Here is a 26,180-nt window from a genome sequence, read left to right on the forward strand (position 1 = left end):
AGGTGAGGTGCTGGGGGAGGGGGAGGAGCTGGGCGCACCTGCCTGCTGTCTGCCCTGCCTCTGCCAACTAGAGGTACCTTTGTCATCCTGCTGGGAACCATGGGCTAGTTCAGACAGGTAGAGGACGGTCATGCTGGGACCACAGGCTTGGGATTGATGCCATTATGGCCAGAGAGCTCTGTACCAGGACACGGCCACCGTAATACCCTGACCCTGACCCTGACCGTGGAGGGGGTGGGGTCAGGAAAACAGTGGGCAGGTAAGCCAGGTTTATCGTCATTAATGGGGAAAAAAGTAAATACCGTTATAGTCGTTTCCTAAGGCAGCTGTAACAAAGCACCCCACTCTAGGTGGCTTAAAACAGCAGAAATTTATGGTCCCACAGTTCTGGAGCCTAGAGGTCTGCCATCAAGGTCTCAGCAGGACCCTGCGCTCTCTAAAACCTACAAGGGGAGAAGCTTCTTGCCTCTAACTCATTTCTGGCAATGGCCTGCAGTCCCTGGAGTTCCCTGTCTTACAGCTGCAGCACCTCGGCCTCTGCCCCCAAGGTCACACGGCACCTCCCCGTCACGGGTGTGAATGTGTGTGTCCGACTGTCTCTCCTTCTCATGAGGTTACAAGTCATCTTGGAGGAGGGCCCATCCTGCTCCAGTATGACCTCATCCTAACTTGATTGCATCTGCAAAGGCCATGTCCCCAAATGATGTCACATTCATGATACTGGGCGTTAGATTTTCATATATCATTTTAGGGGACACAATTTCACCCGTAATAACCATCCATGCCCTTCCTTCCAGGTGAAGTTCAAAATATTATCTCTTATATGGCACCCTATGCAAAAACTTGGTTTCCTTTCTCTTCAGTCCATGCGGCCTCTTCTCAGAAAGGATCTAAAAACAAGAACTGAGTTCATGTCATTGGGGATTCCTTTAGCTGATGAAGCATGGAAGCCCCAAGAAAGCAGGAGCTTTTCATCTGTCATGTTGACTGCTGAATCCCCAGCACCTAAACAGTGCCTGGCACAGAGTTGGTGCTCAATAAAGGTTTGCTGAATGAATGAATAGGTGATGGGAGTCCCAGAGCCTCTCGGGTTTTAACTGGGTGACCCCAGGAAAGTTACCTCCATCCCCAACTCACCTGCAAAATAAGGAAATAAGAATGAGGACACACACAGTTTACCCATTATTGGGAGTGGCAGGGAACCTATGTAAATGCATTAACTCAGTTCCTGGCACATAGTAAGTGTTCAATAAATGTTAATTAAATCAGAATCTGTTGGAGGCTGTGGTGTGGTCTTTGAATTTTACAACTGGAGGGAGGCCAACCTGCTGAGTAGAAATGTAGCTACACACATCTTCTCTGCAGGGAAGGGTTGAGCGGCTTTCACCAGTGACCTGCTAGTTAGAAAGTGATTAACCCTCAGGTGGAAGGAGAAGAATGGATTGCTAGAGAGATAATATTAGAGAGTGACCCATAAGGGCACAGGCTCTGTCTTCAACTATCCCTGGGGGTTCAAATCCCAGCTTTGATCCTTGCCGGCTGTGCTGAGGCTCAATTTCTCCAAGTCTAAAGTAGGGCAGTAATAGCATCTATCTCCTGGGGTTCTAGCGAGGATTGGGTTGAAGCGTGTAGCACGTAGTGAGAAATATGCACATTTATTAGCAGTAGTATCATTTTTATAAGGCCTCCACCCTGATGGCTTGGGGCTAGATCCTTGGAAGACCTAACTCTGGCATTGGCAGGCTCTCTTCCTCGCCCCTAGAGCCTCGCACGGCTGCACATTTCTACCTGCACCCGCACCCACCCGCACCCACCCGCACCCGGCAGCTCGATGCACTCTGAGATCCAGGGCGCCCTCTGGTGGCTCTCAGCTTAGGATGGGCCAGCCCTGCTGTGAGTACTAGGTGGGCACGTCCCTGCTTGGCTCTGACGTTCGGGAGGTGCATTTGACCCTGACTTTTCTTTCCTTGCTGGGGGTCTGTAGGAAAAGCTGTCTTTCTTTGCAGCGTCGCTGGCTGGCGTGCAGCTGTCCTGGAGAGTCCAGGAGCTTAACCAGCCTGGAGAGGGCAGGAGAGGGAGGGAGAGGGTGGGCAGAGGGCACCCTCTTCATCCAGGTGGTGTCAGGGACTGCTCCCCGCCCCCTGTTCAGCCAGAAAGAGGGAGCAGAGCTGAGGGGTGGCTCTTCTATACTCTCCCATCCCTCCACTTTTTTCTTAGCATGACGTCGAAACTGACTGGACTGCTAAAAGGGCCTGATATCTGCAACTTTGCCCATTTTGAGGTTCGCCCTATATATCTTGGACTCACCAGCCATCTCCAGCCCCTAAGACTAGAGTTCCCACCCTGTCTAGCATGGGGACCTATCTTGGCATTCCAGCCTCAGGATTTCATCATCATCTCTGACATTATTTGGGGGTCAAAGCCTGTGTCAGGCAGGGTTTGAAGTACTTTATACGCATAACTCATTTTATCATGAAAAAAGTCAGATCTAGAGGGACTGTGGCACCTAGGAGAAACTGAGGCTCAGAGAGGTTGGTACTTGTGGAAGATCACACAGGAAGAGGATTTGGATCCTGGCGGTCTGGTTCTAAGCTGATGTCGCACGGTCCCGCTGCCCCCGCCCCCGATAAATTCTGCTGTGCTGCAGCCCTGCCCTTGTGTATGTCTGCTCTCACCTCTCCATCTAGAATGCCTCTCTCACCCCAGGACATCCACTTGGCAAAACTCTCCTGTGAATTCTTTCCTGTCTCTCTGTGACCGCCAGGACCCTCGCCCTCAGCCCCAGCTCTCCAGGCACCTGTCACCTGTGTTACCTATTTGCCTCTGCTCCTGGGCTGCGGAGTCTGACAGCTGGGACTCTTTGCTCTTTGACTTTGCTCTGTCGGCTCCAGGCACACAACAGGTGCTCCCTGGATGCAGCCAGGCCCCAATAGCAGCAGCCTTCTCCCAGGGACATGTCCCACCATTGCCTCTCAGGTGGGGAGGAAATGTACACTAGACCCATTTTTATTTATTTGTTTGTTTATTGTCTTTCTAGGGCTGCACCCATAGCATATGGCGGTTCCCAGGCTAGGGGTCGAATCAGAGCTGTAGCTGCCGGCCTGCGCCACAGCCACGATGGGAACTCCTCATTTTAGAGATGGAAATGCGCAGGGATAAGGGATTCAGGCAACTCCACCGAGTAAACCAAACCGGAGATGCTCTTACACAGCCCCTTGTTCCGGGCTCAGCTTCTCAGGCGAGGGACTAGCAAGAGACAGGCTAAAGTCAGGGCCTGATGCCTAGAACATGTGGGGTGGGCTCCAGGGATGGAGAGTGGAGGGGGGTGTGTGTTTGGGGGGAGGTGTGTGTGTGTGTGTGTGTTTCGGGAGAGGGGTGTGTATGTTCCTGGGCTTTATCTGCCTAAGCCAGGGAGGAGCGAATTTAAAGTCAGCACTTGGGCGTTCCCGTTGTGGCTTAGTGGGTTAAGAACCTGCCTAGTATCCAGGTTTGATCCCTGGCCTTGCTCAGTGGGTTAATGATCCAGCATTGCCTTGAGCTGTGGTGTAGGTTGCAGATGTGGCTCAGATCCTGCGTTGCTGTGGCTGTGGCATGGGCTGGCAGCTGCAACTCCAATTTGAACCCTAGCCCAGGAACTTCCATGTGCCACAGGTACAGCAATAAAATAAAATAAAATAAAATAAAATAAAATAAAATAAAATAAGCACTTGTTTTATTCTTCAGGGTCCTTGAATGATCTCATCCTTTGGGCCCATCCTCCTCCCTGTGTGTCTGCTTTCCAGGTAGGCTTCTATGCAGCCTGAAGCAGAGGCCATGTGACAAGACACTAAGGACCAAGTAGAGGCTGGAGGAGTTGAGAACCCAGAGCAGCTGGGGGCCCAGGTGCAGAGTGTGTGCTGCTGGCCCTGGTGTGTCTCATCCCCGCTCCCTCTTTAATGACTGCAGTGCTTGCCTCACTCCCCCTTCCTCTCCCCTTCTCTCCCTTGCTTCTCCCCCCGCCCCCCAGTCCAGGCCTCACGTGTCTCCTCTGCTCCACCCCCACCACACTCCACTGAGTCACCCTGCCCAGCACTGAGTTTCTGTCTGTGTGGATCAGGGTCAGGATTTCTGAGCCAGTTCTGTTTCTCCTGCGCTAGTGGACGCCTCTGAAAAAGAAAAATCAGATCTTCTGTTTGCCTTCTCTTGAGTGGCCAGCGCATTGCTGGGCACTGGTAGATGCTCAAGAGAAGGCAATTGTTTCACTTATCTGAGCCTCAGTTTCCCCGTTTGTAAAATGGGATAATATATCCACGTGTGTGAGGCTTTGTGCATCAGAGTGCCTAGCAGGGGGTCCAGCACACAGGAGGTAATCATTCAATGCTGGTTTCCCATCTCTGTCAACAGGTTGCCTGTTCTGATCAGAGGTGAGTAGTACCTACCACCTCAGGCTCAGGTGATGTGTTCAGAGGTTCAGATGCCCTCTCCTTTGCAGTCTCTTTTGTAACCACAGGGGCCTGGAAAGCAGGGGGCCCCAGCAAAGCATAGGTTGGGTCTTGGTCATCCCCCAGCATCCAGCTGGAGCCCTGAGGCACCTGAGGTAGACGTTGCCAGGGTGATTGTCATTGATTTGTCCTGCTCCAGAACCCCTTCCCGCCTCCACCAGAAATGGACTAATGAATGAGTGGGTGGAGGAGCTGGGGAGGGGCCAGAATGTCTCACTGGGCTCATGGGTGATGGTGTGAAGGGCACGGCAGGCACTTCTTACCCATCTCCCGTGGCTGTGTCTTCAAACCACAGCATCATCCCAGGGCGTGTACGGGGAAGGTTTACTGGATGTGCCTAAGTGTCTCCTCAGAGTAACTCATTTAACCCTCACCATAGCCCTGGAGCTGGGTTCTGTGCTTCCCACGTGGTACAGATACAGAAACAGAATCTAGCTCTGGAGACTGGGCTCTCTGCCACTGCTATACTGTCTCCAGGATGACGGAACGGACATTTGAATTTAAACCCTGCAGCCCGATTTCCTCCAGTGCCAGCCCACCTTTACGGGCCTGCCCGTCTCTCCGTCTCTCCGGGTGAGCGCCCTCTGCTCTGACCTCCCAGCTCTGAGCTCCCTCTTGGCACCGCCCAGATTTCAAGGAGAAGAGGGAGCCCTCGGGGAATGAAAGCAAACAGCACACAAATAAACAACACTCCTGTCCCGCCCAGTCCTTACACAGCCCTGCGCTCTGGGTGGCTGGACCCCTCTGTGGGTTTACCTTCGTCTTATTCTCTTGTCTGACTTCGTGCGGCTTCACTGTGCCGCCTCCACCATGATTTCTGTCTCTCCCGAGAAGAGGGAAGGGCTTTGTAAGACCTCTGGTGGCTTTTTGCAGGATCCCCAAGGGAGAGATCCCCTGTCCTTGAAACCCTTCTCCTCCCCACCTGCACCGGGGAGGGTAGTCCCAGCTCCTGCCTGTGTTCCTGCCCAGCAGCAGAGCATCTACTGGGGTGGGGGTGGGGATAGGGATTCACTAGTTACCACTCCCCCTACCCCAAGGCTACCGAAAGGCTTTTTCTGAATTCAGGAGAGGATGGGAGAGAAAAATCGGCTATCCAGAAATGTAAGATGCTGGGAGGAGTTTAGAAAGTGCAAAAGTATCACCCCAGTGAAATGGGATTTGTATTTTAAAAACCATCATGAGGAGCCCTAATAAAACACTCAGGGCCTTAACTCAGTAATTTCACTTCTGAGAGCAGATTCGAAGGACATAAAAGAAAAAAGAAAAGAAAAAAAGAGATTTTAAAAACAGAAAGAATAACCACCTGATATTTAATTGGACACGCCCTGAACTCTAGCCTTCATAGTCAGTAAGGGTTTTCTTTTTCCCCTAAACTGTCCTCTTATTTAAAATTAGTAATTATTGTGTTTCATTTTATCGAAGTATAGTTGGTTTACAATGTTAATTTCTGCTGTACAACAGAGTGATTCAGTTATATATATGTATCTTTTTCATATTCATATTAATATATATATTCTTTTCCATATTCTTTTCCATTATGGTTTATCACAAGATATTGAATATATTTCCCTGTGCTATATAGTAGGACCTTGTTGTTTATCCATTCTATATATAATAATTTGCATCTGTTAATCCCAACCTCCCACTCCATCCCTCCTCCACCTCCCCCCAAACTTGGCGACCACGAGTCTGTTCTCTCTGTCTCTGAGTTTGTTTCTATTTCATAGATAAGTTCATTTGTATCATTTTTTAGATTCCACAGATAGATATATGCTATTTTTCTCTCTCTGGCTTACTTCACTTAGTATGATAATCTCTAGGTCCATCCATGTTGCCGCAAATGGCATCCTTTCATTCTTTTTATGTATGTATACTGCATCTTCCTTTTCCATTCATCTGTCGATAGACATTTAGGTGGCTATTGTAAATAGTGCTGTGATGAACATAGAAGTGCATGTATCTTTTTGAATTATTTTTTTTCCCAGACATATGCCCAGGAGTGGGATTGCTGGATCATACAGTCACTCTATTTTTAGTCTTCTGAAGAACCTCCATACTTTCTTTTCCATAGAGGGTACACCAATTTACATTCCCACCTGCAGTGTAGGAGGTTTCCCTTTTCTCCACAGCTTCCTTAGCATTTGCTATTTGTAGACTTGTTAATGGTGCCCATTCTGACTTGTGTGAGGTGGTACCTCAGTGTAGTCTTGATTTGTGTTTCTCTAATAATTAGTGATGTTGAGCATCTTTCATATGCCTATTAGCTATCTGTATGTCTTCTTCTTTGGAGAAATGAAAAAATATAATAATTGTTTTTTTTTTAATTTTTTAAAATTTTTGGTCTTTTTTGGGCCACACCCGTGGCATATGGAGGTTCCCAGGAGGGTCAAATTGGAGCTGTAGCTGCTGGCCCGTGCCACAGCCACAGCAACGCCAGATCCAAGCCATGTCTGTGACCTACACCACAGCTCACTGCAACACGGGATCTACTAAGTGAGACCAGGGATTAAACCTGTGTCCTCATGGATGCTAGTCAGATTTTTTTCCAACGAGCCATGACGAGATCTCCCAAGGATTGTTTTTAAAAGTCCTTTTCTCTGGAATTGTTTGAATTTGAAGTCCTGGACAGCAAGAAGATAGGTTTAAGAACTTCGAGTACCTGGTATCTGTGAAGCCTCAGATTAGTGGTGTCCAACCTGGACTATGCATTCAAATCTTCTAGATGACTTGATTCCTTGTTAAAACACATAAGCTGGGTCCAACCTGGGTCTGGTAGGAGGACCAAGGATTTGCATTTTTAGCAAGTTCCTCAGTGATCATGCTGATGCTGGTCCCTGGAATCCACCTTGAGAATCGCTGCCCTAAAATAAGCCTCTGGAATCCTAAACATAATGGTAGGGAGGGCCATGAAGTTCAAGGCAGAGTCTTCCTTCTGCAAAACCAAAGCCGGTGTTAGGTCTTGATGATAATAATTCTGCCACCCCAAAAGATGGCAGTGCCTACGATCATCTGGCCTTCTGCTCTGTGCAGAAGAAATTGATTTTGACTGGCCCTACCAATGCCTTCCAAAAACTCTAGCCAAAGCTGGTATTGGTGTTGCCAGTTGTGAAAGAGACATAGAGGCAAAATCATTCGAGGATGGGGAATGTGCAAATTAGAACCCTTCGCATTGTATCTTTAAACTCAAGTGAGCACCTTTTTTAGGGGTGAAAAAACAGTAAACATTTATTGAGCAATTACCCCAGGCCAGGCACTATGCTGGGAGTTTTATGTGCCTTGTCTCTGTTCGTCCTCAGAATCACCTCTGAGATCAAGATGATCAGTATCCTGATGGCCTGCCCAAAGCCCCATGGCTTATAGCAGGAGGCCCAGGTGCAGAGTGTGTGGCCCTGCACAGGCAGAGCCAATGGACACCCAGTCAGTCCCTCTTGGAACCACCAGCAGCAGTGGCCAGGGATGAAGGAGGCCAACAGAAGACCAGGGAAAGGATAGGTTGGGTAGGAAGGGTGGTGGAGGAGGTAGGCTCTGGGGAAGGCAGGCCTGAGAAGAGAAGAGGGGGATACACTGTGTGAGGAAGGATCCAGGAAGCACAATACCATGGGCTGGATTTGCTGGGACTTGGAAATGAAAGGAATGCGACTCAGAAGCCGGAGCCTGAAAGGATCTCTTACATGTAGAACCTGTCCTCAGGTATGGCTGGATCCAGGACCATCAAGACTCCACCCCTTCTATTTTCTGACTTTTCTACAAGGGACAGTATAGAAAAAGGTTGGGAGGCAGGGGAGATTTGCCAAGGCCATGTGGCCAGCAATCTAGATTTTAGTAGCTTGAGTGTAGTGCCAAAGCAGGGGGAAGCCTGAGTCAGAGGCTGCTATTTCCCCCTCCTCTGGTTGAGCATGGCAGGCTGAGTGCCCTGCTGCTATGCCTATCACACTGTGGTGTTGCTCTGCTCTGCACCCTGGAGTGTGAGGGTGGCAATTCTGCCCCTGTAGCCCCTCCCGATGGTTGTGTGATGCTGTAGGGCTCCTGTTGGTACCCTCAGATTTCCCCCTCTAGGTGCTTGCTCTTCATCCCTGCTCCCTCCCTGTGGACCCAAGACCCCTGGGTCTCTGTAGCAGACCCTCCCACCCCGCAACCTGCTCACTTGTACATGGAGGAACTGGAGAAAGAGAGAGGGAGAGCTGGCCCAAGCTGGCTTTGCCTGCAGGAGGCTGGAAGCCTGAAGATCAGTGGGTAAGACAGAGCCCTGGACAGGTGTGCAAACCTTTACCTACTACAGATCCTGCCTGTAGTAGAACGTGGCCAGAGCAGCAATCAGACTAACAACTTCTTCCTTCTTTGCTATGGGTAGAGGTGGCGATGTGGGGAGGGGAGCTGAAGGTCGCCCTTTCTCTTTAGCATTCACTCTTCTATTAGTTGGAGCACCTCACCAAGTCCACTGCTTCACACACTGCTTTATTAGGACACTTGGTTGCATTAACTGGCATCGTGTATAACAAGACTTAACAGATGATAAAGATTTGCTATTGCTCTATCCCCCTGATCTCAGATCTTTTAGCATCTGCCTGCCTTTCTGGGTTATTCCATCCTGAACTGCAAGGACATGCTATTAATCTTTAGTATCTGTTCATTCCACACACAGGCCCCCCCACTGGGAAGGGACCCAGGAGTGTCACACAGAGGGTGGATTGGCTTTATTTATTTCCCCCTCGCCAGATGGAAGGTACTGTTCTGCCTCTGATCATGAGCTAACTAGAGCCACCAGGGCTTTGGATGGCAAGGCCTCTCTCTCTCTCTCTCTCTCTCTCTCTCTCTCTCTCTCTCTCTCGCTCTCTCTCTCGCTCTCTCTCTCGCTCTCTCTCTCTCTCTCTCTCTCGCTCTCTCTCTCTCGCTCTCTCTCGCTCTCTCTCTCTCGCTCTCTCTCTCTCGCTCTCTCTCTCTCGCTCTCTCTCACACACACACACACACACACACTACCCCATCCTCCTGCAAACAGTGGAAGGAGGCTCTCTCACATTGCTGGTCATGATGCTGTGAAAGGACACATTTGAGAAGGCATCCCTGTGTTTTCATTACTCTGAGACCATCCTACACTGGAGGTGGTCCCAACATCCCAGGTGACTTGGCTACCCAGGGGGCAGACGGGTGGAGTCAGGGGCTCTCACACCTCTCTGCCTAGGCTGTTGTCTGAGACCATTCAAGGTAGCTGCATTGACAGGTCCCTTGAGATGGGAGGTTGGGGTGTGAGGGGGACATCAGGGTAGTGAGCTCCCTGTCTGCCACACAGTGAGGAGAGGAGAGTCCAGCTGTGGGAGATTTAATGAGCCTTGGCCTTTCATTACCTTCGAAAGATCCTTTGGAGAAGAAATGGCCAATATTTGGATGTTAACATATTGATGACTCTTCCTTCAAGATTAAGAGATGGGAGTAACATATTTTTGAGGGTTGCCTGGGCACCATCTGACTCTATTAACAGGCATATAGGATAAAGGAGGATTTCCAAGGATGGAGTAAGCTTCAGAGGCTGCAGGAATGGAAATTCCTTTTACCCTCCACTAAAGACTCAGATCCCAGTGGAGTGTTAGGTTGGCATGAAATTCCAAGTTTGAGTGGCACGAAGACTCAAAACAGACCCAAGAGCATCTCTAATGGATGGTCCAAGTCAAGAAGGCTTGATCTTGATGTTGCATGAAAGTCTGAGGCCCATTATAATGGGCCAGGCATTCAGCACTTGGGTTGTGGTTGGGAAGCTCACGGGGACGTGGGCAGAGGGTGGCTAGGCCAGGAGGAGCTGTGCTCCCATCACAGCTGGGAAGATGCTGCTCCAGATCCCCCCACTCCCAGACCCCAAAGGATCTGGAGCAGCAATAGAGCAGAGAGGAAAGCTGAGAACCGGACTCATGTGGGCTCTCTCCGTGCATAGCCTCAGCTGCGCACTTCTCCGGAGGGACGAATACATATAATGTGACAATGGATGTGTTGTAGGGAGAAAGTCACCTTGAGGGGCAGGCTTCCCCCTGCACAGTGCTGAGGTCAGGACCTCTGTTCAGGAAAGGACAGGGTGGAGCCAGTGTCTGCCAATCACGCATGATGTGCCAGCTACCGTGCAAAGAGCTTTACACACACTCCCGTGCAACAAACTATTTTAACCCCTGAGGAAAGATGGACAAGGAGGTTACATATTGTCTCAGGATCCCAGAGCTAATGAAGGGCAGCGTGAGGGTTTGAGCACAGGTTGGCCAGAGGCCAGAGGCAGTTCTCCTCTTTGCAGGTGCTTTTTAATGGCCTCCCCCAGACACAGACGGCGGGAGACTGTCTCCCATCATATCAGAGTCTTCTATGTGATTCACAAAGCACTAGCTAGATCTTGATTCACCCCTTCTGCTCCCACTCATAAAAACACATCCCACACAAGTGAATGAAAGTGAAAATATTAAGTACTACTTAACAGCACTAAGTACTAAATGAGAAAGACTATTGTGCTTGCAAATTTGGATATTTACCGGTATTAACATTCCTAGTAACTGACTTCATACCAGACGTGATTTGAAATCCATCTGGATGTCATGATGCTGTTTGAGAACCACCAAGCTGTACGACCCCCCATGATCCGTTCAGTCCTCACTCACATAGGCCGGCTACGTAAGTGGGGTTGGTCTCACCCTGAGTGGGAAAGGGTGTTGGTCCAAAAAGCAAGGGTGTATAGGTAGGTGGCTACCTTTCAACGAGGGCCTCTTCTAACATGGCCCCGGGGCCTCCAAGGGGATGCTGTTCTAGGCATGGGGCTGATTTGTGGTAGTGATGCTTCTTATTTTATTTATTTATTTATTGGTTGACTAATGGGTTCAATGCGCTTCAGAGAACACTGATTTTAGAGATACTGGTTTGATTTTCAAAGCATGCTCCAGAGAGGGTTGGAGGATCCCTAAACGTGGTTCATGAACTTCCTGGAATTGTTGGTGAACGATGAGAGTTAGACCCCCTTACCAAACAGAAGAGCTGCTTTTTTGCTACTTTATACAACAGAGTTCTATGCACAGTTCCATCTCAAGAAAGTCTCTTTTTAAATTATTATTATAAACCACTGCTTTAAAATGATGCTTTTGTGATCCCAGAGGCAAAATAATTGCTTATGGGCAAGCCTCTTTCTTGTGAACCAGCATGCTGGCTGTTTCTGAAGAGCTGTTAAGGAGTTCCTGTAGCAGCTCAGTGGAAATGAACCCAACTAGTCTTCATGAGGATGCAAGTTCAATCCCCGGCTCTGCTCAGTGGGTTAAGGATCTGGCATTGCCTCGAGCTGTGGTGTAGGTTGCAGATGTGGCTTGGAGCTGGCATTGCTGTGGCTGTGGTATAGGGTGGCAGCTGTATCTCCAATTTGACCCCTACCCTAGAAACTTTCATATGCCTCGGGTACAGCCCTAAAAAAAAGAAAGAGTCGTGGGAGTTCCCATCATGGGGCAGTGGAAATGAATCCGACTAGGAGCCATGAGGTTGCGGGTTTGATCCCTGGCCTGGTTCAGTGGGTTAAGGATCCGGCGTTGCCAAGAGCTGTGGTGTAGGTCGCAGATGTGGCTCGGATCCCATGTTGCTGTGGTGTGCTGTAGGCCAGCAGCTGTAGCTCCGATTGGACCCCCTGCCTCCATATGTGTCTAAAAAGCACACATACACAAAGAGTTATTAAGGAACTACATCTCTGTAAAGACCCATCCTCTAGCCTGTCCTTTGGTAATGGGGCAAGAAGTGCATCTCCTGGGTGGAATGGCTAGGTTAGTTAGGATCCAAGGAACAAAAGAAATGTACATTGATTAATGTTGGAAGAAACAGGAAAATAAGACCACCTGTTCAGCCTTATGGTGGCCTTTCAGATGGGACAAGGAGGGAATATGAGGTAAGGAGCCCTCCTGGTTTTATTTGGGAATTTATTCTACCTCCAGAGGGGGCTCCTAATCCCTTGGGTGTGTGCATAAGCCATTCAAGTGCACCCAGGTGGTTTTGGAACTGCTGCCCGTTTGAACCTGCTCCAACCAAGCAAATTGGCCCTAATGGGGAAATTTTGCTTGGCAGTAGAGAGTCTTCCTTTTCACCAGCCCCCCATCATCTTCCAGCTGCCCTTCACCTTCTCCAAGTTGTAGAAAGTTAAAATCCACCCTTTGGCATCATTCCAGAAAACCAGTTGATTTCTTCCCCGATGTGATATTCCTTCTCTCATTTTCTCCCTTCAGTGCTAAGAGCACAACTCCTTTGGATTTGAAAGGACTCCTCTATTTGGAATGAAGATGTCTCCCTAAATGTACCGTGGAGCTAGGTCTGATCCGCACTGACTTCCCAGTACTCTTGCAAATTGGTTGATTGGACCTAAGCATATCTTTTCCCATCTATCCGTTGGGCCTGGGTTCCCAAGCCTGCCCATAAAATCCTCTTCCTTACTCGTAAGGTACAGAGTTATGTGGACACTCAAGGTGACATGGAAGAATGGACAGAGAGCGCAGGTGTCGGGATGAGCAAGAATTGGGTTCAAATCTCAGATCATCTTCAGGCTTCAAGCCACTTCCCCAAAGAGCTTCACTCTCCTCCTCAAAAGATAAAATGAGAGTGATGATGCCCACCTCAGATGCAAAGTGGGCTAAGGTACCCTGGGTTAGGGCTAACTGCCAGGATGCCGGGTGCCCAGCACAGTGCGGATGCTCAAGAAATGGTACTTCCCCCCCACACCTCCCTCCGCCCGCATCACTGAGTCTGAAGACTCACACTAGAGCTCGCAGGCTTCAACGAACAATAAAAAGCAGGGAGAAAATGAAAATGCTACAACATTAATGATGGACCCGAACAGGGAATGGATCATATCATGAATAAGAAATAGAGGTTCTGCCTCTATTGCTGGTATTAGATAACAGGCAGAATGACTCAAGTGGGGGAAGATGGAGTAGACTGAGACAAGACGGAGGCACTGAGGGGATGTCTGGACACTTTCTGGGCTCAGGGATGGTTACTGCTGCTCTGTTTGGAGCTAAATTCCCTTAAAAATATCCTGGGGAGTTTCCTGGTGGTTCAGAGGGTTAAGGATCTGGCATGGTCACTGCTGTATCTCAGGTTGCTGCTGTGGCATGGGTTCAGTCCCTGGCTTAGGAACTTCTGTGTGCCAAGGGTGTGGCCAAAAAAGGGGAAAAAAATCCTAGGGAACTATTAGAGTCACCTTCCTCCATTTCTCAGGACCACCAGTCCAGCAAGGGGTTGGAAGAGACAAAGAGTGGGTAAGAGGGAGTTCTCGTCATGGCTCAGTGGTTAACGAATCCGACTAGGAACCATGAGGTTGAGGGTTCAATCCCTGGCCTCGCTCAGTGGGTTAAGGATCCGGCATTGCCGTGAACTGTGGTGTGGGTCACAGTGATGGCTCAGTTCCCACGTTGCTGTGGCTGTGGCATAGGCCATCTGCTACAGCTCCGATTCGACTCCTAGCCTGGGAACCTCCATATGCCTCAGGAGTGGCCCTAGGGAAAAAAAAAAAAAGAAGAATGGGTAAGAGGAGGAATGGTGGGCTGAATATTTGCTGTCTGAATCTGCCCTCCTCTACAACAAACTAATACTGAGAAATAATCATGTTATCATTAATAATAATCATTATTTTCCTGATTATTGATTAGTTTAAAAATAGACATTTCAAAGCCATGAGCAACGTTCAACGTTAAAGATATTATTCAAACTCAGTAAAATGTGTCATGTAGAAACCAGTATTTGAACAGGTATCACAATTGCAGTTCTGCTGTTTCACTGCTTTGAATTTTATATGCAAATAAAAATTTTGCATAGAGGAGCTTCCTGGTGGCACAGTGGGTTAAGGATCTGGCACTGTCACTGCTATGGCTCAGGTGACTGTTGTGGTGCTGATTCAATCTCTAGCCCTGGAACTTCCACATGCCCTGGGAGTGACAAAAAAAAAAAAAAAAAAAAATCACATAGAATAGTAAGATTGATGTGAGGTGAGTTCTTTCTCCGTCTCTAGATTCACTATGCTATCATTGTTCATTTTCAATCTACCATTTGAACACAGGGATATGTTTAATAAGTACCACAGGGGCCAAGGCACAAATGGGCCTTAAGTGAGCTTGAACAATTGACTTCAATTCTTTAAGAATTGACTCTTTTTTTTTTTCTTTTTAGGGACACATTCTCGGCATATGGAGGTTCCCGGGCTAGGGGTCTAATTGGAGCTACAGCTGCCAGCCTATGCCACAGCCACAGCAACGTGGGATCTGAAGCGCATTTGCAACCTAAACCACAGCTCACTCACGGCAATGCCAGATCCTTAACCAACTGAGCGAGGCCAGAGATCGAACCTGCAACCTCATGGTTTCTAGTCAGATTTGTTTCCACTGCGCCATGATGGGAACTCCACGAATTGACTCTTGAAGCACTGATGTAGCCAAGGTAGCTAAGTTCGTGTGTGAGTGGCTGACTTTATAACCTCCATGTGTGATGCAATTTATATTAAAGAATAGGTAACAAGAACACGCTCATTTGAAGCTTACATATGTGGTTAAAATTCAATAGCAGCTGTGAGAATTGTTTAGAACTTAGACCAACAAGAGGTTTTCTGGGGGAGGAGTATTTTATCACGGACATTGTTTTGACTTGCTGAAGCAAGGTGATAACAAAGAGTAGCCCAACTTAGAATTTCTGCTCTGACACAATAGAATTGGAGGCATCTCTGCAGCACCAGGACGTACGTTCAATCCCTGGCTGGGCAGGTGGCTTAGGTCCCTGACCCAGGGACTCCATATGCCATGGGGCGGCCAAAAAAAATGTAGCATGACTTAAGAGTCGGTTTTATGATTGTTTTACACCCTCCAGATGATGAGCCTCTTGCTTGCACCCACTGGTGGCCTGTCACCACTGCCCTGCCGATGGTATACCCGCAGGTGTGGCAAATGCTGATTTCTCATGCAACAGCCATTCCCTCTTTCTCCTCTAACAGAAGTGGATCTGTTTGTCACCACACGCTAATGTAGTCAGAAAAAGTGAGCCTCTCCCCCAGCTTCAGGGACTAAACGTATTTTAAACTCATCACAGCTATCCGTTTCTCCTCTGACAGGAGATTGGTTTGGGATGAGTGTGGTTCTGGATTCTGGCCAAGAAGATGTGAGGCTAAGTCTGCTGGAGTGGGGATGGGGACCTCCTGGGAAAGATTTTCTTCCTGACACAAGTCAAATCCAAACAAACAAACAAACAATGCAAACCAACTAGAGACATAAGGGGTGACAAGTCTCCCAACATGAACACACATGCACCCTCCCCCTTCTGAATTAGGACACACTGGGTGAGGAAGGGGTGCCTAGACCACAAGAAGCATCCTTCACCCGTGGGGGAGCAGGGTCTACGCGATGGTCAGTATGCTAAGATGGTCCACCAAAAAAAATGAAACCACGTGCCCCAGAGTCTTTGCCATGTGCGGCCGGAGACTCCAATTTCCAAAGCCACTGAATTCTCCTGGTGCTTGAAGACAAAACCAACATAGAGTTATTGTTGGATGGATAAGCATGTGGGGAAAGTCACTCAAGGAAGTAGCTCAGCTCAGTATGGAGAAAATAGGGAGAAGAGAGAGCAGAGTATGGAATGGGTTCCTGGGTGTGGAGGAGAAGAAGGAGCATGGAGAATGGACACTGGGCCAGGGGGTCCTGAGGGCTGGCTTCAGAGGACACCACTGACTGGCCTGGATGTCTTGGCAATTGAACCAGAGCCAGGGTGTCTGAGGGGATGGGTGAGTGGGTGGGCTTTTGGAAGCCAGGTGAGGCTGTATCTTATGCAGTGACCACCCACAATAATCTGCCAATCATTGCCCTCCTTATGCTCCTCCTTCCCAGCCAAGAAAGGTGCAGGAAATGATAAAATAGTTTGAATGGAGAGAAAGTCAGTGGCCTTAAGCCACTTGCTGATTCAGTCTCCATCCTAGACCTGGTCCCCTAGAAAACAGAGCCTGAGGCACGCTTTAGAATGCTGACACATCAGAGTTTCCATTGTGGCTCAGCAGACTAAGAATCTGACTAGTATCTGTGAGGACATGGGTTCAATCCCTGGCCTGGTTCAGTGAGTTAAAGGATTCAGCCACGTGGTGAGCTAGATCTGGTATAGCTACGGTGTAGACCAGCAGCTGCAGCTCTGATTCAACCCCTAAGCTGGAAACTTCCACATGCTGTGGGTGTGGCCTATAAACAACAACAACAACAACAAAAGCTGACTCATCATTTGAGAAGTGTAAGGTGAGGGAAATGAGGGTGATGAAAAGGGGAGGTGGGAAGGGGACAGATGCCAACAATGCCCTATGACATGTACTGTGCTGGTCACCATGTCCCATCTGGCCTCAAAGAGACCTAGCAGGTTCCTTGGGATGCATGTCTGTTCTGGAAGATGTATAAAGAGAAATCGCACCATGAAACAGGGCACAGAGAGCAGAAAGAAAGGAGGGATGTGGGGGAGCCACCCTTTTGAACTTCTGGGGTGAGTCATCTGGCCCCTCAGTAAGCCAGATCCCATGCCCCGGAAGTGGAGGTGAGACAGCCAGAGAAAAAGGAGGCAGCCAGGGATCCTGCCGTGACACCATCAGAGTGCGTGCACATGAGGCTTGGGCTTTGGACGCAGGTGTTTGTTCTTCTGTGCTCAGAGACAACCCATCCCACCTTGTCCCATGTTTGTCCCTCTCCTGTGGGGCTCAGACCCCCTTCGGGAGGCCTTGGCCACCTTCTCCACTGCTCTTGACGCCCTCTCCTCATCACCCTCCAGTCTGCTTTGGAAGCAAGTCCCTCAGGACTGAGCATAAAATTCCATCTGTGCCTTCAGTAAGGGAGAGTAAAGAGGAATTATTGCTGCTCCTTGCTCGGCTGGGTTTTGTAGAATTACCCCAAAGCAGTGTTTATCATGCCATTGAGCTGGAGGCCCATGTTTAATGTGCTATCTGTCCTGACCCCAGATGTCTCTCTGCATCGCTGCCCTGCCACCGGCTCTCCTACAGTCCGGCTCATTCTGGGGTCATTGCTGACAAGTGTATTACCGGTGTTTATCCATATTAAATCTTGTATCGTTGACTGCCCTTTCCCCATTTCTCTCAACTCTCTTTGGTCCTCCCTCTGTCTCCCTTCCTGCCTCGCCTTGTCCTTCCTGGAAAGGCAAACCTTTCTAAGTCAGGAGTTCTACGGAAGCTTGTTCCTCATTGTTTATGAAGAATAAAGCTGTCAGAGATGGCCCTCCTATGAGGCGCGAGTCAGAGCAGCGTGGACTTCACCAATGGAACTGCTTTCAAGACAACATACATTTGGAAAGATAGCTGATGGCCAGCACTTTCTTCATGTAAAAACACAGCTGGAGCTCCCGTCTGGCACAGTGGAAACAAATCCAACTAGGAACCATGAGGCTGCAGGTTCGATGCCTGGCCTTGCTCAGTGGGTTAAGGATCTGGTGTTGCCACGAGCTGTGGTGGAGGTCGCAGACATGGCTCGGATCCCGAGTTGCTGTGGCTGTGGTGTAGGCCGGTGGCTACAGCTCTGATTCGACCCCTAGCCTGGGAACCTCCATATGCCATGAGTGTAGCCCTAAAAAGCAAAAAAAAAAAAAAAAACAAAAAAAAAAAACAAAAAAAAACCAAAACAAAACAAAACAAAAAACCCAAAACCCCGCAGTCAAGAGCTATCACCTTAATCACATTTTATGTAACTATTGCACTTTAGAGTTTTCACACAACACTTACATTTGATTTTTCCTAAAGCCTAAAAGCGTTTGCTGTTTTTCGCTCTCTATAAAACATTTTATTAGAGCAAAAATAAAATGCATTTTATTCTGAAAAATAATGAAATAAGAAGTTCTACTTTAATTGAGCCGTTAGGAAATGAAAACACATTCGGATGCTCCCAGTGTTGCCTTTTATGTCATCAACGCCAGGGAGAGGGCTTCCGCCAATGCATGTCTTGTTTCTCACTTAATAACGACACCTCACGTGGGTGTGGTCGTTGAGAATTAATTTCTCAAAAGTTTCATGCATGATAATGGTTTCTTTAAGATCATTAGCTATCCTGACAATAGGAATGTCCTGGGCGGTGTAATTTGTGTATTTGCAAAGCAAACTGTTCGTTCTTTCTATGGCTAGTGTTGACTGTGGCATTTTTGCAGTTAAACTGTCATCAAAGGAAAACAAGGTTTCCTTTTGCCTTTGACGAGACCCTCGAAATGAATGGGACGGGTATTTGAAACCAACATGTTTGAGGCTTAAATGAGGCACAGGCCATTAGACATTGGATGACAAATGAATAGGTGACGCAGATGAAAATAGTCAAATCTCTTTCTTACAAGTTATGAAAAAACCCACAATCCACTGTAATGGAAAATACTTAATTAGATCATTCATTCGGTCAATAGCTAGTTGTTTAATGCCTCTTCGGTACCAGGGCGGGTGGAGGAGGCATAGTCTTCGTCCGTCCCCCGCCCCAGCCTCCTTCTTCTCTCTCTACTCCTCCCGCTCCTCTTTCTCCCTGCCCCCACCGGAAATTTGGGCTGGTGACAAAGCTATTACAGTCGTCATGTGTTCCTCTTTTCCTGGCAAGTAGGAGGGGAAAAGATCTCTGTTTCTCTGGAGAGACATATCTCACCTTCCTGACCCCACAGTCGGCCCACTCACTGCAGTTGCCATCTTGCACAGGGCAAAGCGTCTTTTGGGCAAACAGGGAACCTGAATATGCCTTCAGCTCTGTGGGTGAGAACGGGATCTCGAAGCTCAGAAACAACCACCACCACACCAAACAACAGAGCTTGGAAATATTTGGAAGTCATTCCAAGACCCCTGGTAGGAATTTCAGATAATGGATGACAGTGGTGGTGGGAGGGAACCCAGGCATTTATCCACTCAAGACATCGTCCCTTTCAAAGTTTATCTTTGGTGTTGTGGCGGCGGCAGTGCTAATAGGACACGAGCCTCCTTGCCCCCATAATGGCCCATTACAGCTTCAGGAAAAGCCATCATGTTTCCGCAGCATTTATCTGTCAGCAGGAGACTATTATGGAAGCACAAACTCACATTGTATTAGCGTTATCAGTTAATTACGGTCCTTGGGACATGTGCCAGCCAGTGGGCTGCCAGTCTGCTGACCAGCACCCATGGATATAACTCCACACCCCCAATTCAAGCACAGAGAAGAGAGTGGGTCCACAGGGGTGTGTGGGCAGGGATCTTTTCCCTGGCCAGGAGTCCATGGAGCCTTGGCCTGATCAGCAGTGTCCCCAGAGACGCCTCGGTTAGGCTCCCTGTCCAGACCAGGCCCACCCTAGTCATCATGGACCATCAGTGGATGTGCTTCCCCGACTCACCTCCCCCAGCGCCTACCCTGGGGTGGAGCAGAAGCAGGCTTGGACAGTGATCAGGCACTTCCACAGAAGCATCCTCTCCTTGCTGGGCTGGTGGTAAGAAGCGACTACACACTTGTGTTTCTCAAGGCATCATTCTTACCTGGAAACTCGCTTTGGGGAACGTGGGTAAGGTTGAGGGACAGGGGTGGTGTCACCAAACGATCAGTGTCCCACATTCACAGCACTAAGGGAGCATGTGGTGGAATTGCCAAAAACTCCTGTTGGGTCTTGTTTTTTGTTTTTTGGTTTTTTTTTTTTGTCTTTTTGTCTTTTTGCCTTTTCTAGGGCCCCTCCCATGGCATATGGAGGTTCCCAGGCTAGAAGTCTAATCGGAGCTGTAGCCGCCAGCCTACGCCAGAGCCACAGCAACATGGGATCTGAGCCGCGTCTGCAACCTACACCGCAGCTTACGGCAATGCCAGATCCTTAACCCACTGAGCGAAGCCAGGGATCGAACACGCAACCTCATGGTTCCTAGTCGGATTTGTTAACCACTGAGCCACGACGGGAACTCCCGGGTCTTGTCTTTTAGCAATGAAGTGGTCAAGTCCTCCTATTAAGTTGCCTGGCTTGAAACATGAGAAAAGCCTACTCACTGTTGGGGATGGCACGTCCGGGGAGAGGATTCAAGAACCCGAGAGACACGGCTTGCAGCTGCCTTACGTGTGCAGAAGTGATAGGTTTTGGGGCAGGGTGGGCGGGGTCACCTCCAGACGGGGACAATACCCACCAAGACCAGTGTAAGGACGGCGATCGTCAGCACACTTGCGGCGAGGGGTGCGGTGCTGGGCTCAGACAGCTCCAGGGACCCTTGAGAACCAGGGGCAGGCATTAGAATCGCCCATTCTGAGGACTTAGCCAGACTGGGGTGGGAAAGAGTGGGTGGGGAGTGTGGGCCTGGGTTCAGCACACTTGGTGCTTTTTGTACTCAGAGGAACATAGGTTGGGGGAACAGGGCAGGCTGAGCTGTGTCTGGGTAGGTTTTCCTACTTACCTGCCTCTGGGAACCCCCGAAGGAAACCATTTAGGGAAAAGTGTGGACACAGAAGCCCGAGTCTCCCGGGCAATATGTGTGTGGGCGTGCTGCCCAGGGTTCTGGTTTGGCTTCATATTCCTTGGGAAAGAGCTGGAATTCAGGGAAGGAGGGAGGAGGGAAAGGGAAGAGACTTGGGTACAAAGAGGAGTTGAATAATAGAAATCTATGCTGTGCCAGTTATTCACTGTGTGACCTTGGGTAGGTCATTTCACCATGACATTTCAAATTTCCTTATTTATTAAGTCTGATAAATGTTCTTAAATGATTCCTCGAGACACCTCTCCCCCAAATGGAAGTTCTTGCAAATGTAATAAATGTCTATTTAAAGGCGTTTGTCACAAGAACAAAGTAAGCTGCCATCTGCTTTAGCCCCCAACTACTGTGTCTGAAGCCTTCCGTTCCATTCCCTTTCCGCGGACCTGCCCACCCAGGGGAGCCAGTGTTGGAACACAGGAGAGTGAAGGGTGGCTGAGAGATTTTTGCTGGGGTGCATTACAAATAGCACCTGCCCTAGGAAGGAGAGCAGAGGAGGCATGAAGTGATGATAAGCTAAATGAATTTCAAGCTTGACGGAGCCCAAGAGCCCTGCCCACCCCATTCTGCCCCCAGCACCGCCTTTGTTTTCTGGAGGAGAGAGGACACTGGTCAGGCCACGTGCAGGAGTCAGGACCAGATCCCTAGCCCTTTGCTTCCTCCTACACTGCCACCTCGCCAGCTAGAGGCATGGAACCAACCTAGCTTTGGGAAGGAATCCCATGCCCCGTGAGCTGGCTGAGGATGGAGAAGGAGAACGGCTGGTCCCAAGAACAGGGTGGGACCCAGCCACGTTCACCTGGAAAACCACGGGAAAAGCCTGCACCTGCCAGGCTGGATCAGGTGCTCATGGTGTCCCTGCCGGCAGGCCCTCTTCTCCCCTGCAGTGCAGTCACTCTGCCAGGAGGGAAGGAGGAAGAAATCTGGCCCAGGGCTGTGTGCAAGCAGGCTGGGCAGGCCCCTTGGAGGTGGACAGTCAGAAGAGGACTGGACCTCAGGGGCCTCCTTCCCACCCCGGATGACAATCAAATAGTGCCCAGGGGCAAGGCCATCAGTTACCTGCATCCCTGTGCCTTAGATGCAGAGAGCAGCTGCGCAGGCGTCAGCCTAGTTTCTGAACCAACACCGACTTTCTGGTTTTCCTCTTTTGCCCCCAGTAGCTTTGCATCCACTGCTCAAGGCTATGAAGTTGTCTTTCCTTTCATGATCCACAAGGTGTGCTCCAGTTAAAAAATCTGCACCCACCCAAAGCGAGGGGGCAACAGAGGATCTTATGACCCCCTCTGGAGCAGCTGGCCTGCCCCTCTGCACATGCCCCTACCCCCCAACTGCTGTGGGCTGACATTTCATTCAACAAAGTCTTCAGCAGGCACCTGCTATGTGCCAGGCACCAGTAAGTACTGGGAATCCTCCAGTGAACAAAAACAGGTAAGGTCCCTGCCTTTATGGAGCTTACAACCTAGTGAGGGGGGGGTACAGAGGTATTATTCATACCCATACATGTATAATTGCAAACTAATAAATTACCTGAAGCAAGGCAAAAAGCAGAAGGTTCTGGTGTGACCTAGAAGGTAGGGCATTCTAGGTGGCAGGTGCAAAGATGGAGGGAACACGGTATGGATAGAGGAGGGGTGTGCAGGCCTGCTATCTGCTATCTGAGGCCTGCCCTGTAAGCCAAGGGGTAGGACTGGAGCCTGTTTCCTAATTGCAACAAATCGCAAAGGGGACCTTGGCTGTGCATGTTACACAGTGCTTCCTGGCTGCTCTGTGCTTGGAAAGTGGATTTCTGGAGCCAGAAAGGATGCAGGGAAACCAGTCACTGAGGTCTTGGCAAGAGATGGTGGTTGTGTCTCTGCACCCCTTTCTGTCTCCAATGTAAGCAAGCACCTATGTGATTTAAAAGAATCCAGGGCTGCTGGGGTTCTGCTGACAGGCCAACATCTTCATCCATCTCTCTGTGAGATACCTGCCAGCGCTCGGCACCTGGAGAAACTCACGCATTCCTCCACTTCAGCACATGAAAAACCCCACATGCTCTGTTTCCCAGCCTGCAAGAGCTTACATTCATCCAAGTCAAGTGTCCTCTGCCTTCCTGCTGCCCGTTCCCAGCCCCTCCTGAGCGGCCGGTTTCTCCTGGGATTTCCTCCCTGCTTTTATTCCTGAAGTGCTTGAACACTGCCTGCAGTTACACTCCATTTAGACATGGTTTTGATGATAAAATGATGTTTTTCCCCCTATAGCTCATTGTCTTTTGTAGAATATAGGAGAATTAGGTGGTGGTCTCTCCCAAGGGCTACCCCCGCCCTTTAAACAATCCTATACCTATCCCCTCCCCACATTCATTTGAATCATCAAACTGATTATTACCCTGTGGCTGGCACATCTCAAAATATGACAAGCCTCAGAAGAAGGTTTGGGGGTCCCCACTTACAGCTGGTTTTGGTACAGGGGCAGCTCATAATGTTGGGGTTCATGGAATAAGCAGCAGACAGGGTTGCACGTGTGTTTATAATTGGGGATTCATGTGTATATGTTGACGTGTCTACTTGTACCTTTAAGTGGATGTGGCAGGTAAGTTCCTTGTTGTAACCACAATTGTGTTTTCCGAAGCAGACAGCAATTTATTCGTTTGTGTCTGTGTCCTGGGCACGTTTCTGAATGAAGAGAGCATCATTTTATACATCTAGAGAGCATTTATTTTTTATTTTTTATTTTGCTTTCTAGGGCCACACCCGCAGCCTATGGAAGTTCCTAGGCTAGTGATCAAATCAGAGCTATAGTCAGCCTGCGCCACAGCTCACAGCAATGCTGGATCCTTGACCCACTGAGGGAGCCCAGGGATCAAACCCACGTCCTCATGGATACTAGTGGGGTTTGTTTCTGCTGCACCACAACGGGGAACTCCCTAGAGAGTGTTTTATGGCAGCACACCCTGCGTCTAGCCACATGAGAACCATTCAGAACCCACTGGTCCAGGCGATGAGAGCTGGGAAGGGAACCTGCTGCTCCTCCCCTGGAGGCCCTTGCTGGGCCTCACCTGCTGGCCTGAACCTTTTCACTTTTGTGCACCAAACACCAGGTTTGAGGCTGTGAATTTTTTTTTTTGTCTTTTGAGGGCCACACCGGAGGCATATGGAGATTCCCAGGCTAGGGGTCTAATTGGAGCTGTAGCTGCCAGCCACAGCCACAGCAACTCCAGATCGGAGCTGCGTCTGTGACCTACACCACAGCTCAGGGATCCTTAATCCACTGAGTGAGGCCAGAGATCAAACCGGTGTCCTCGTGGATCCTAGTCGGATTCCTTTCTGCTGCACCAGGAGGGGAACTCCGAGGCTGTGAATTTTAAAGGCACTGGCCTCTTCTCCCTGATAGGAGAGAGGAGAAATGTGAGTCATTTTTAATTTGTAAAAGAGACCCCTTCCAAAAGGTGAATTTGCTGGACCTGTTAGTTATAATTCAGGAATGGAGGTGGGTGCAAGAGTCTTTCCACCCCTGAGTCCCACTAGCCAGCTGGACTTTTTTTTTTTTTTTTTTTTTTTTAATGGCAAGAGAACAGGCCTTGTGGCTCTAAGGCACAGTCCTCCTACTCCTCAGGAGGTGGGGACCTCGCTGGAGCGTCTGATTCCATTGAAGTCTCTCAGGCTCACCCCCCTTCCCCCACCCCAGCTCGATTCTGTCACTTTAAGTCCAGCCCCTGAGAGATAGCCAATAGGAGCCAAACCATACATCAGTCTCCCAGCCTTAAAGCTACAGTAGGGTTAGTGGGCTCCAAGTCTCTGGTGCCCAAGCCTCCTCCACGGCTTCCCATCCCCTCTGCCCGCTCGGAGTGTGTGCATGAGTGGGAGCGCTGGGCTGTGCGCGCACGGCTCTCTGCCTCCCTCTCACCCCGCCAGGGCGCTTCCTCCCGCTTACTGTGCCCCTGCCCGGACTCGCACCTCGCCTGTGCCCTTCACTCGCTCTTCCGCCTGATTTCCCCGCCGCCTTTCTCTACCAACTGGGAATGCTAAAACAGGACTGATGGACGTATCAGAACTCTGCATCCCGGACCCTCTCGGCTACCACAACCAGTAGGTGCTCTGCTTCTCATCTGTCTGTCCTTTCCGCCTGTCCGGCTGTCCCTGTCCTGGGTGTTGCGGCTCTTCTTCTAGGCATTCTTGAAGTGACGGGGACCCCGGGGACACTTGGGGGACGTCGGAAGGGGAAAGCCTCTCACTTCCTGGATTTCCTTCTCGGGGGTAAACTTTTCCCGCACCCCCTTTTACAAACCCTCACTTTTACCTAAGAGTAGCGCTTTCTCATTCACTCTTTCTTCCTCTCGGATCTTTCCCGCGGGGAGCAAATATTTGAGTTTCTGTGAAATGGGGAGGAAGCAAGCCCGGAACAGGTGCGGGAATGTTGCAAGTATGTCCTGTCCCATCGGGGAAAACCTCCTCGCGGGCCCTTTGACTTCAATATTTATTTCCGAAATTGAACGTGGCGCGCGGTTTTGGAAACTGTGGGCGGCAAGCGCTGCCTTGCCCCGCAGTCCCAAAGGGGCGCCCCGAGGGCACGCACGCGGCGCGGTGGACCCAGGGAGCCCCAAGAGTGCGGGCAACGTTGCCGGGGTAAACTGTGCCCCGCACGTCCTGCGAGGGGAGCCCGCATCCCGCCAGCAGTGGGGACAGCCGGCGGGGCGCTGCGGCGGAGGCAAAGTTGGCTCGCGGCTAGAGGGGAGACTGCGCCCTGCGGAACAGACAGACGGGCGTGATTTCCGTGCCTAGGGCGGCTTTGAGCTCCCCTCGGGGGAACCTGTGGTTGTCCGCTCGGCGTGCGCGTGGGTGGCGGCGGAGGCTGCGGGCCTGGGCAGCGAGCGGAGCGCGCAGAGTGGGAAAGCGGAGAACTGATGCCTTGAACCTTGAGGGGGCTGCCCCGCGAGACCAGCTTGGGCTCTCCTGGGTCCTGCTCCGGCCATCCCATCCGCGGTTTCCCTCGCAGAGCTCTCCTTCCGTTCCACCTGCCCGGGTACCTGCCGGGATCTCCCCTCCCGCGCTCCGCGTGCCGCCGCGCTCTGGTCTGGGGCTTGGGTTTGGACATCTGGGTGTGGGCGCGCGCAGAGCGATCCCTCGGAAGGCTTCAAACAACAATGAAATGAAAACTCTAGGTCCTCTCGGACCTGCTTAACCTCTTGCTTTTCTTCCTCTTCTTTTTTTCTGAAGCAAACTGAACTCCTGAAGTCAGTTCTTGTTCCACCATCCTTTCATTTTAGT

General features: G+C 50.0%; 1 protein-coding gene across 4 annotated transcripts in view; it reads left to right on the forward strand.

Moving 5' to 3' along the window:
- ESRRB (estrogen related receptor beta) overlaps positions 1-26,180 on the forward strand; it is a 186,052-nt gene that overhangs the window by 42,494 nt on the left and 117,378 nt on the right. For 2 of the 4 annotated variants that reach the window (XR_014811178.1, XM_021099543.2), the window contains exon 1: positions 24,695-25,001. The exons of the other annotated variants lie outside the window; for them this stretch is intronic. Coding sequence is in view for 1 of the 2 variants with exons in the window: in XM_021099543.2 (XP_020955202.1) it covers positions 24,952-25,001 (50 nt within the window). In the remaining variant the exon portion in view is untranslated. Of the gene's footprint in view, positions 1-24,694; positions 25,002-26,180 lie in introns of those variants that run through there. 4 annotated transcript variants of the gene reach the window in all.

The sequence above is a fragment of the Sus scrofa genome, chromosome 7 (genome assembly GCF_054392235.1).
Source record: "Sus scrofa isolate SSC_HxYL_T2T_F1_AM1 chromosome 7, Sscrofa_HxYL_maternal_Yorkshire_Landrace_v2.0, whole genome shotgun sequence".
NCBI classification, from domain to species: Eukaryota; Metazoa; Chordata; class Mammalia; order Artiodactyla; family Suidae; genus Sus; species Sus scrofa.